The following is an 11,178-nucleotide window of genomic DNA, read 5'->3' as shown; positions in this document are numbered from 1 at the left end:
ACTGGCTTCCAGATGGGCGTCAGAGGGTCTGTTAAAGTAGTAACAGCCTCTGAGAGACGCCTCAAGCCACTTGGAGTTCAACCTAGCGATTGTGAGTAGGTGACGTTAATCGCTGGCATCAACGCGATGGGGTGGTCAATTCCACCATTCCTTATCCTCAAAGCAAAGCATCACGACTAGGCCTGGTATCACAACAATTCAAAAGATTGGAGGATAGGTGTTAGTAACAACGGTTGGACAACGAACGAGCTTGGTCTAGCCTAGTTACAGCACTTTATCCAGCATACAGAAGCTCGAACAGTGGGTAGTCACCGCCTGCTTATCCTTGATGGCCACGAGAGCCACAAGTCACTCGCCTTCCAGGATCTGTGTGAGCAAAGCAATATTATCACTCTCTGCATGCCTCCACACTCATCGCACACAGTGTGTCCAATAACCAAGTAACTTGGCTTGGTTGGTTGACTTTGGTTGATTACGTAACAAGCAACCACGAGTAAACGTCTATCCAAACAACCACAAGTAAGGGTTTTCACATTACTCGAGTCAACTCGGAGTTGGTTGACGACCTTACCGCATTAGGCATTTTTGTAGAGGAGGTGGGCGACTGGAGTTTTTTTGGGCATCGGGATAGGAAGAATTATTAGCCTGGATGTTCTAATTGGCTGGAAATTGTCGCTCTTGAGATTTGCTGTCGAAAACTCTCACGCCTGCAGCCTCTATGTACGAAGCCGCCAGACTCTAGGCTAAACATGCCTACCCACCCATTTTTTCTGCCTCGTGGAGGATCCACGTGTTCCCCTCTACCCAGGACTCCCTCTGAATCCCTTAGCTATAACCTAGAAAACATAGAGACCCCAAGTTCCGTTTCCACCAATACTGCTGCCACCTTCGAAAGGGAGTTACCGACATCTACTCAATGCCCTTTCCCTATTGACTGGGACAAAATTCGCTATGAAAGGAAGGTGTTGCCGTCGATTCGATATCGTCAGCCTCATAAGCGGGCCCTCAACTCTAAAACCCAGCCCTCGCCAATCTACAAACACGGTGCGCAGCTCACAACCGATGGAGAGAACAAGTTTTGGCTCTGCAAATACTGCCATTTTAGTGGCCAGCACGATTCTGCTCTGTACAGTAGTGAGAGTATTACTAGTATCATGTATCACCCAAAGAATCAACACAAACTTGAAGAATTCGGTTACAAAATGATGGCATCAAACGCGTTCGATATGGCCAAGGGAGCAACGAGCTCCATACCATACCTTGGAGGCCGGCGCTTGATATTTAACGACTCTCGGTTCAAGCAAGAGTTTATTGACTGGGTTATTGATCTTGACTTCACCTTTCGACAAGCGACACATCAACGCACTCGTTGAACGAAATCGGCTCGATTTAGGGACTGTAGCGGCAATTGAGTGTTAAAAGCACCTTCTTCGAACTGGTATGCTCCTGTAGATGAGTATAGATATCAAATCGGGAAATTCTATCGAGTAATGTCAATCAACCAAGCAAAGTAAGGGCTTTTCGTCAACCAACCAAGCAAGGTAAAGGATTCTCGTCAGCCAAGTCAAGTAAGAGGGTCGATTTTTGGTTTACTTGGTTGATGGACACACTGAGTATAGCCAGAACTTCTCGGACACCTGCCATCTCTGCTGGCCGTTTTCCTCGACGAACGAGAAAAAGTTCATCCCAAAAAGACTGGATACAAAGGTCCCAGGGAGGTACACCAAGCCAACTACGGCGATCAGTTTCATGTTGTTGTTGTCTTGACGAGCACGCTCGCCCATCTGGACCATAATTTGGTTGTCGCGCTGAGCCACGAGATTGTACGCCTAAGGACATGTTAGCTACTACAAGATCTAAGATTAAGAAAAAGCCTGGCTTACAAGATCGATCTTGTTCTGCAGGCGTTGAGTCAGAGATTCAGATCGCCTTTTTATTCCCTGAACATCCTTCTCTAGCGCAGAAGTTCTGTCATGAAGATTGAGTAGCGCCAGATCATCTCTTCTTTCAGGGGGAAGAAGCCTAGGGTAGCTGGCCAGGATCCGTTTGATTGTGTCGACTGTGACGTCCAAAGTTTCGTTCGAGTGGAGCAGATGGCGTGCAATCTCATGGAGATGCATAAATTCTGGCCTAAACTCTTGGGCTGACTCACGTGCCTGCTATCGTTTAGTCTCAGCCAGAGTAGATGGAGGGGAGATTACATACAAGTTCTGCGTTTCGAACGCAATCCCTCAATGACCAGACCGATTCGTCATATCTGTCTCGCAAAACTCCAAGGAAGATGACATGCCACTCCAAAGACAAGATCGTTTTAGCTGCGATCAGCCTTTTTTTCAATGCTGTCCTCACACTATCTGGGCTGTCCAGATATAGGACAAAGAGAGTGTTGCCGTGAGCATCGTAACTGACGAAGGACACAACTTGTTCCCAGGAGTATGGGCGTGTATCCTGCTGCTCCATCTGTTTTACTTTAAAGCTGTACCAGATACCCAGGCGCAGGGCTCGCAACGGATCAAAATCAAATCAAAGCTTGATTGATTTGATTTGAATAGCTTGATTTGTTTTTGATTTGAGATAAACTTGAATAACTTGCTTTGAATTGAATAACTTGATTTGATTTGAAAATTTCATGGTATAACCTTGTCAGCCACTAAACGTGAAACCTAAAGTGCGGCGGACAGATAACCGGGCAACTCTATTGGCCAAACTAATGATCTGACTTCCATCACTCCTGCTTCATGTCTTATGCCTCATGCCTCACTCATGATACCTCTAGAAATATACTCAATCTACCTCTACTGCACACTGCAGTGGTGCGCACGATCTTCTTTTAAAATATGTTCTATCCCTTAGCATGACATCAATATCTTCTGACTCACTTGCGAGCTTATCCAACCTGCCTTTGTCTCTAACATGCGAACGTGAGTATGCTATTCCACATAGCTTCGATATCAATACTCGATTTTGCGGCGGCTATCTGCTCCGACGTCAGCTTGCACATAAGCACTCTCGACAACGCCGAAGTTGGATCTACAATCACGGCGCCCTCGTCTATCACCCATCAAACCCAAGCAAAGACCGTTGGATTTGTACCCACTGTAATAGTGCTGGTTATGAGACTACCTTTGATCCAGTGTCCTCAACAGCAGCAGCAGGGCATCTACTCCGAAAGCATAACATCGGCCAAGTAGAGCGAAACAATTCACCCGACACACATGGCCTGTTCGACCTTGACAGCTGTGTTGAAGACAACAGAATAAGCACCTTGAATGCTCAACTCAGGGCTATGGATGAGCGCCTCCGCACGTTCACGAACATCGACTTCCTTGAATTCCAGCGGAGGCTAGTTGATTGGGTAGTTCTTAACAACCAAAGCTATGACGGAGCGTCCTCATTACAAGCGAGAGAGCTTTTCAAGGCCCTCAACCCAGAGATTGATAACAGGTTTCTATACCAAAGTGGCAACTCTATCAAGCGACTAATTAAGGCTCACTATAGCTATGGTAAGCGTGCTCTCCCATTCTCTCTTTCTCTTGACTTTATAGACTGACTAGGTCCTGAAGCTATCGGTGTACTTCATTGCTCTATTCAAGCCGCACGATCGAAGATCTCGATTAGCTTTGATATCTGGTCATCGTACAATCACCTCTCCTTCCTTGGCGTTGAAGCCCACTACCTGAATACCGATTACGAGCGGGTGGACGTCCTTGTTGCCCTCCGACAGATCCACGGCCGTCACACTGGAGAGGCTATCTGCGACCTTATACGCACAATCTGCAATGAGCACGAAATTCATAGCAGTAGCATTGGCTATATTGTTGGTGACAATGCCTACAATAACGACGCTGCCTGCCGGCTCCTTGGAGATGTGTTCTCCTTCGACTGGCGACATCGTCGTTTACGATGCGGAGGCCATATTATCAACCTTGCAGCTCAATCAGCCTTGGCCTACAAGCCTAGCGCGTCTACAAAGAGGAAGTTGAATGAGGATGCCCTTAATGACGAGCGAGTTGAGGATGTTGCCAGGCAGAACGACCGGGACACTCAGTTGCTTGCCACCGCTTTCAACCCAGTCGATCCACAAGACGAAGGGTCTCTTCAGGTACAGCAGGCTGAGTGAAGGAAAAGGGGAGCAATTGGCAAGGCCCATAACATCGTCAACCACATCTGTGCTTCAGACCAGCGGAGAGAGAACTTTAGAAAGGCTCAGAAGGAGGTTGAAGGTCAGGCAGAGGTTAAGAAGATCTTCTCGCTAGTCTGTGACGGCGGTGTGCGTTGGAACTCATCATATTGTATGATACACAGGCGTAAGTTTTGTGTTGGAGAAACACTAAGGCTACTGCATTAAGTACTAATTCTGATACAGTACTTAAGCTTCGAAAGTCAGTTGACTTCTACCTCTTTGAACTTGAACAAGCTGGCGACGAGCTTGTAAGCAATGACCGGCTTACGGCCGCTGACTGGGACACGCTTACCGCGATCGAAGCACTGCTTAAGCCACTTTACCTAGCAACAAAAAGACTAGAAGGCCAGAAGGTGAATATCTCGACATGGCTTGATGAGATTGAGAAGCTCCTCGAATACTATGAACAGTGGACTGAGCGAAGCAAGAGACAGCCCCAGCCAAGTAAGGAGGTAAAGCAATTTGCAGCTTTAATCTGGGCAAAGCTCGACTTCTACTACAGAGTTTCAGACCAAACACCAGCCTACACTGCGGCCCGGATCCTTAACCCCAACATCAATTGGCGAGGTCTTCAGAAACGATGGGAGGGTCAGTCTGGATGGCTCAGTGGCGCTCAAAAGCGTTTTGAAACGCTGTGCAAGTCCTACGATACTAGATCTATCAGTCCTGACGTTGCTGTAGAGCCGTCAATTGTTACTAGAGCTACTCAGGCTGCTCAATCGCAGGCGAACGTCCTTGTCCCAGAGACTCAATTCGACGACGACCTCCTCTTCTCCGACGACTACGTTCCTTCTGAGCCTGACACTGAGACGCTCGCACAAGAGCTTGACCGTTACTACACAACACCAAAGGTACCACGGCGTGATGGCATCGTAATAGATAAAGTCACTGGCAAACGCAAAGTTGTGAAGGAACCAATAGATCTTATCACTTGGTGGCGGAATAACAAGGAGCGCTTTCCTACACTGCATAAGGTAGCGCTTGATATCTTTGCTGCACCAGCAATGAGTTCAGACCTAGAGCGTCGATTCAGTGAGGCTTCAAAAACGTGTACACCGAATAGGAGCTCACTATTAGGGTCTACGTTAGAGAGGAATCAGGTTCTTAGGTCTCTCATACAGGAGGGTGTGGTACGAGAGCGTCGGGTAGCAAACATTGCTGAAACTGAATACTCTGACATTAATTCTGAGGACTCTGATTAACTGCTTTTGTATATAAAATTTCATCGTAATGTATCACTGTAGACGCTGTGAGTCACTGGCGTACGATTAGTATATCTATTGTTCACAAGTGCGTTTTGTTTAATTCAACAAGTATCATAGCAATTCACTAGCTAGGAGATAACTTACTAGTACAAGAAATCGGGGTCTATCTACCCCGCTGCGGGGTATCAATTCAAATCAAGTTATCCAAATCAAATCAAAATCAAATCAAATCAAATGCTTATGTAATCAAATCAAATCAATCAAATCAAGTATTGCTTTGATTTGATCCGTTGCGAGCCCTGCTTAGTCGTACACAAGAGGCAGAGAGATAGGTAGAGTACGTGTTTGCATTGCTCTCTCATTACTAAAACTCTATCTTAGACGACAGTTGCACGCTTAAATAACTTGCTTAGACTAGTGCTAACATCTTCTGCTAACACCACTGAATAGATGCTCCTGATGGTCCAGCGAGCCACTCGATAAAATCAGCGTCGCCTACGCCCACTAACTCTCCACCGTATGTTTTCCCAGCCGGACAAGGAAAGCCCTGGCCGAGAGCTGGGAATCCAGATACCCAAGTTGCTGCGCCACCGCGTTGCGCAGTCATGCGACCGAGATGCTGGTCCCTTAGGTTGCCCGAAGGCCAGGAAGACGTGTTGCCAGTAGCAGGGGCAAGAGAGGTAAACACGTCAAACTGTATTGTACCAGAGACCTTTGCTGATGCATCAGAAGCAAGGTCAAAGTGGAAGCTACACGTCTTGCCTGCAGACTCAGGAGGGAAGTCAAAGGTAAGGAGGGTGGTGATGTCGGTGGTTTTGCCATCCTTGAAGACCTTGCCGTTGGCCGTGTTGTGACGGACTGCGCCTGTCCAGACCTCGTACAAGGAAGTGACTGTAGGCTTGATGATGTTGGAGCATGTAGGCTTGCCGCATGGTGTAGTGGGCGGTGGGGTTGGGCAGGAAGTATTGCAGGCGGGCGGAGGCGGGCACGAAGTGTTGCAGTCGGGCAGAGGTGGGCACGAAGGCTTGCCTGGTTGAGGAGTAGGAGTTGCGCTGCTGCAACTTGTAGAAGAGGGAATTGGAGTTGTGCAGTTGGTAGGCGTAGAGGAATACGTGTTGGTTGGTAGAGCAGAGGTGAAGCTGATGGCGGCAAGAGCGACGGCAGAGGCAGAGAAGCGCATGGTGAGAGCTGAGGTGAGGTTTGTGTTGGGAAGATTGTGTAAATGAAGTTGCAGATGTAGGTAATCGTGCGATGATGGATCTTAATTGCAGATTGTGTGTAGTATATGTAGTCGGATCTGGCTAGCTTGTTTCCTTCCCTGGCTCTATAAATAGAAGAGGGTCAGGGTCAACTGGGCCTAGGCGTAGCACAGCCACCAGGCTGAAGTGGCACAGTAGAAGATGGAAAGAGAAAAAGCGACTAGGTAAGGCGTCTTGTTTTGGTAATGCGACGTAGAGAGGCTTTCGATTGGAGTGTAGTCACGTGTGCGGCTGATGAGCGGTAGTCATATGTGCAGCTGAAGCGGGCGGGGTAGAAAAAGGGTCAGCCGCAGTTAGCTGTGTCTGTAGCGGCTCTCGGACAGTGTTAGTTGCGTAGCTACGATGGGCCTATTAAAACAAGGTACTAACATTACGAGCCACATTGCAAGCGAAAGAGAAGGTGAGCCTGGTCATATGGTTACAATATAGTTATTTGGATAACTGGTCAAGCCGATGGTAGCGTACTAAAGTCTTTTCTGATCAATCAGAGGAAACCTTGTTACTAATGATATCTGTCCGATTAGCTGAAAAGGACTTTGGTACGCTAACGTCTGCTTAACCAGTTATCTAAATAACCATATTGTAACTATGTGCCCAGGTATAGAGCCACGGGTGTCAGACAATGAGAGACAGATCTAGATGGTCTATTATTAGGGAAAGGCGATTGACTTCTCATATAGAGGACCACTTCATCACGTCCCACACTTGTCACTGACACCGTCTCATCTCATACTTTGACAATGGCGCCATGGTGGGACTGCGACTCCGTATATTGCGGCTTTTGGAGTAATCAAAGTAAGTGCACAATGCGTCGATGGAGCCCTACTGACATAGTCTGATAGGTAATCACCCTGTCTATCGCGGGACCTTGACGCTACCAAGTCAGTGGGCTCTGATTCTTGTGGGTTTTTTCACCCTATTCATCACGATCATTGGCGGGTACCTGTGGGGCACGATCGCCTTTGTCATCCACCAAGTCAATTCTTCGAGCAAACCACAGCTTGGTTCGCACCATCAGCTGCAGCTCATCCTCCGCAACACCGAGAGTGACGCCTCTTTCATCAGCCACCTGAGCAGGATAGCATGGGCACACCGCCATGGCGGGTCCAAAATCTATTGCAAGAGCGTGGTCTTGTTTTTATTTGCAAGTTTGTACGCTCTTGTCTTTGCGCTGGGAGGTGGCTTCTCAAGCAGACTTATCGTCGCTCGGGATCCGAGTGTTCTTACCATTGACCGGCACTGCGGCTGGCTCCAAGAACCTACCTATCTAAACCCACCAGAACCCACGCTCGACACCATCTACTCGATTCCAGGAGCACAATTATACGAATACATCAATGTAGTCACCGTCATGCTGCGTAACGCCTTCCGCAGAAGTGCTAGTCACTCGCGGTCTTGCTACGGCCACTTGGGAGAGAACTCCACGGCTTGCAACAACTTCGTGCAGCCAACCTTGCCCTACACTATCAATCGAGATGTAACGTGTCCTTTCAATAAGAAGGCATGCAATGGCACCGCTATCTCCCTTGATACGGGTAGGCTGCGCTCCGATATTCATCTGGGAGTCAACACACGTCCGGAGGATGCGCTCTCCGTCAGAAAAGTTCTCACATGCGTACCTCTGGCTGGGGAGAAGTACGCGACTGGCTGGCAGCAGATCATACCAGAGACAGCTTTTGCAACTGGTCTACCATTCGACACGAAAGTAAAGTCCTACGCGTTTGGTCCGAGGCCGATTGTCTTTGGGCAAAATGTTGGCGTTGTCGGCTTGAATTACACCTCTGGCATGGACGAGATTCGCTGGGTGCGAGGTGTTCAGCCTTACAGTCTTCAGTCAGTCTATACCCTCTTCTTGCTCTTTCCATCCGATGCCCTCGCCCCACACCGTATTGGCTGCCATGTGCATACCTCCCTGTTTATGTCGGCGTCATGTCCCTTATTCAGCTTCTTTCCCACTTGAAGTCTAGAGAATCACACTGACACATCATAGGATCAGTAATGCAATCCTCGACCTACCTCCGAACTCTGTCTGGAATCAGTTCACACCAATCGATGATATGTTAAACACTACGGCAGACACTACTATTATCGGATTGACAGACAGGAACACTTTTGGCGCCTTAGTCTCAGATCCTTGGTTTCGCGCAGACAATTGCACTGTCTTCCCAGGGTCATTGGCTCCCATGTATTGCAAAGCGCCGAATCCGCTGTCCTTCCTTGGCTGTCAAGAGCAATATCAGTTCTGCAAAGCAGGTTCAGCCGATTCTTCTGCGACACCAGATCCTGCAACCAAAGGTTCCCATTCTTGTACTCCACTTACTGGCCTCTACAAGCTCTTCCCAGATCTTTTGTTCGCCAAGGGACCCCAATGGAACGGTACCACACTCACCGACCTCAATCCTACCCAGGAGGCCCTCTACTACTTTTTAGCAAAGATAATATCAAGCAGCCAGCTCCATTGGCAGCTCGGCTTCATAGGCCACGAGAACCTGATCGCGCAAGATGCGCTTTGGGATAGTGGGTTTGGTTTCGAGATGTCTGCAGGCCTGCCTTCTAATCAATGGGAAACTGAGGTCATGAATTGGATGAACGTCTCTCTCTCGAGCACACAACGTGGAGCTGTGGCATACAGTCGCCCCGGTCAGTACGATGTCAGCAGCACCAACTCAAGCCTGCAGTACATCGAACAACCACAGGACCCAGAATTGCGCAACCTTTGCGGCAGAATCAAGATACGGAGTGGCCGGCATACCTCCTTCTCCGTCATCGGCATGGCAGCTACCATCTCGTTTGGCCTTATGTGCATTCTCTGCAGCTATGCCATCCGGCCGTTGTTCACTTGGATCCAACGCCGCACAGGGCACGGCATCTACAAGACTCAAGAGTGGACGGACTCATCCACATTCCAGTTGCAACGCATGGCAGCTGAAGGCAAAGGTATTGGGCCTTGGAAAGGCAAAGAAGGCGACGTGCCGACCTTGGTGGAACCGGAATTTCGGTTCAGCTTGGCTGATAGAAGACAATATGGCAATGTCGAGAGCAATTCGGACTTCGTTGGCAACACCGGGTATGGAGTTCAATATCAACCTCTGAACAAGCGCTTAAGCCCTCAGGAGGAGGAAGCTGATTCGCAGGACTTTGTTGAGCTGAGGAATTTAGGAGGAAGAACTGCTTACAGTTCGTGAGTCCTCAGACATAGTAGTACCACTCCATTCTGGGATTACAGGTTGCTGTGGGTCGTGCTCCGAAAAGAGTCGAGGTGGGTTGGACAGAAGGCTGAGCTTCAGAGATGGGAACAATCAATTCAATCAATTTTGAGCCTGTAATTGTTCCTAATTGAAAAAACTCCGAGTTCACATTAATATTGACTTGATTGAAGAGGTTTTTAGGTATGTTAATTGTGACGGTGTGAAAACAGAGGGGAGGACTGCGCTGCATTGACTATCTGAGGTGGGGTGAGCTTCTTATATAGATGACCGTACACGAGCTATCCCAACTCGTACTAGAGTAAATTTGGGCAAGGCCTAAACCGTTACAGAATTCAAATAACATTCCGTCGCGTGCAATCGCTGCTCGAGCGCGTAAGCGCCGTCTCCCAGTAGCGTCAGTTTCATGCCCTCTCGTGAAAGCCTTTCGACCGCAGGCACATTCCACACCAAATCCCGAAGCGGCTTGAGATATCGCTCTCTTTCCTTCGGAGTCAGGACGCACAGCTTCAAGTGGACGAGCTTTGCGACTTCGAAAGCGGAAATATTGTCCAGGATCGTTCTCCGGGTCGGCGGAAGCCAGAGCAGGTACCCGAGAGACAAAGTACTCTTCTCCGTGCCGTCATCTGCAACCTCTTCTCGCCGACGAGTGTCGGCGGATATATAAGCATGCAGATGTTGCCACGATGGAGGCATCTTGAGGAAGCAGACAGGAGAGGGTGGTGGTTGCCTGGTGACTGACGGTGGATTGGAGATTTCTGTCAACTCGTCTGGACGGGTGATGAAGTGGCTGCCTCCAAGCCAGAGCATTTCCGAGTCCTAACGTTCGGGGAAAGGCATCATACGTAAAGAGTCATACTCTTGTGCGTCGGTCTGCGACGCCTGCAGTAGTGAGCAGACTTGGGCTTTCTCATCGCACATGGATCTGCTGACGAGAGTGTCATCACGAAGAAATGGCGAATCCCCGGTAGATGCGCTGGGTAAAGGTCTCGACAACGCTGATTTACCGTGCGGTCGGAGTACAAATGCAGCTGTGCGACGGGATAGTGCTGGCTGTGGGAGCATATCGTGCTCTTCGCTGATGGTCATCATAAATGAGAGATCCGAAGCTCCGCCAGGGCCTCGATGAAGCTTACCGCAGGGTCTATAGCTCGAGCGAAAAGGTCCGCAGATTATTATTTACTCACTCACTGACTACATTCTTATCTCGCTCTCGCTGTGCACTTCCTGCAAGTGTACTCGGGTCCGTCGCGTCCCTGCTCGTGCAAGCGTAGCCGTCGCAGATGCTACCCCATACGATGAAGTATCATGACAAGCCATGGGGA

The 11,178-nt window shown here is 48.9% G+C and overlaps 3 protein-coding genes across 3 annotated transcripts; 1 reads left to right on the top strand and 2 right to left on the bottom strand.

The window, feature by feature from the left end:
• Positions 1-1,589: 1,589 nt before the first annotated feature.
• ALTATR162_LOCUS12170 (uncharacterized protein) lies at positions 1,590-2,460 on the bottom strand (the record flags this gene model as incomplete). The annotated part of the gene is made up of 3 exons (XM_043319816.1): positions 1,590-1,829; positions 1,884-2,156; positions 2,206-2,460. The coding sequence occupies 3 exons, from the start codon at positions 2,458-2,460 to the stop codon at positions 1,590-1,592; spliced, it is 768 nt and encodes a 255-aa protein (XP_043175751.1).
• A 3,361-nt stretch (positions 2,461-5,821) lies between these two features.
• ALTATR162_LOCUS12169 (uncharacterized protein) lies at positions 5,822-6,568 on the bottom strand (the record flags this gene model as incomplete). The annotated part of the gene is made up of 1 exon (XM_043319815.1): positions 5,822-6,568. One exon carries the CDS (start codon positions 6,566-6,568, stop codon positions 5,822-5,824), a length of 747 nt encoding a protein of 248 aa, XP_043175750.1.
• An 819-nt stretch (positions 6,569-7,387) lies between these two features.
• Positions 7,388-9,832, top strand: ALTATR162_LOCUS12168 (uncharacterized protein; the record flags this gene model as incomplete). The annotated part of the gene is made up of 3 exons (XM_043319814.1): positions 7,388-7,442; positions 7,490-8,480; positions 8,638-9,832. The coding sequence occupies 3 exons, from the start codon at positions 7,388-7,390 to the stop codon at positions 9,830-9,832; spliced, it is 2,241 nt and encodes a 746-aa protein (XP_043175749.1).
• Positions 9,833-11,178: the final 1,346 nt, after the last annotated feature.

The sequence above is a fragment of the Alternaria atra genome (assembly GCF_907166805.1).
Source record: "Alternaria atra isolate CS162 genome assembly, contig: 8, whole genome shotgun sequence".
Taxonomy (NCBI): Eukaryota; Fungi; Ascomycota; class Dothideomycetes; order Pleosporales; family Pleosporaceae; genus Alternaria; species Alternaria atra.
Note: the sequence above shows the minus strand (reverse complement) of the source record. Positions and strands in the feature narration are given on the sequence as shown.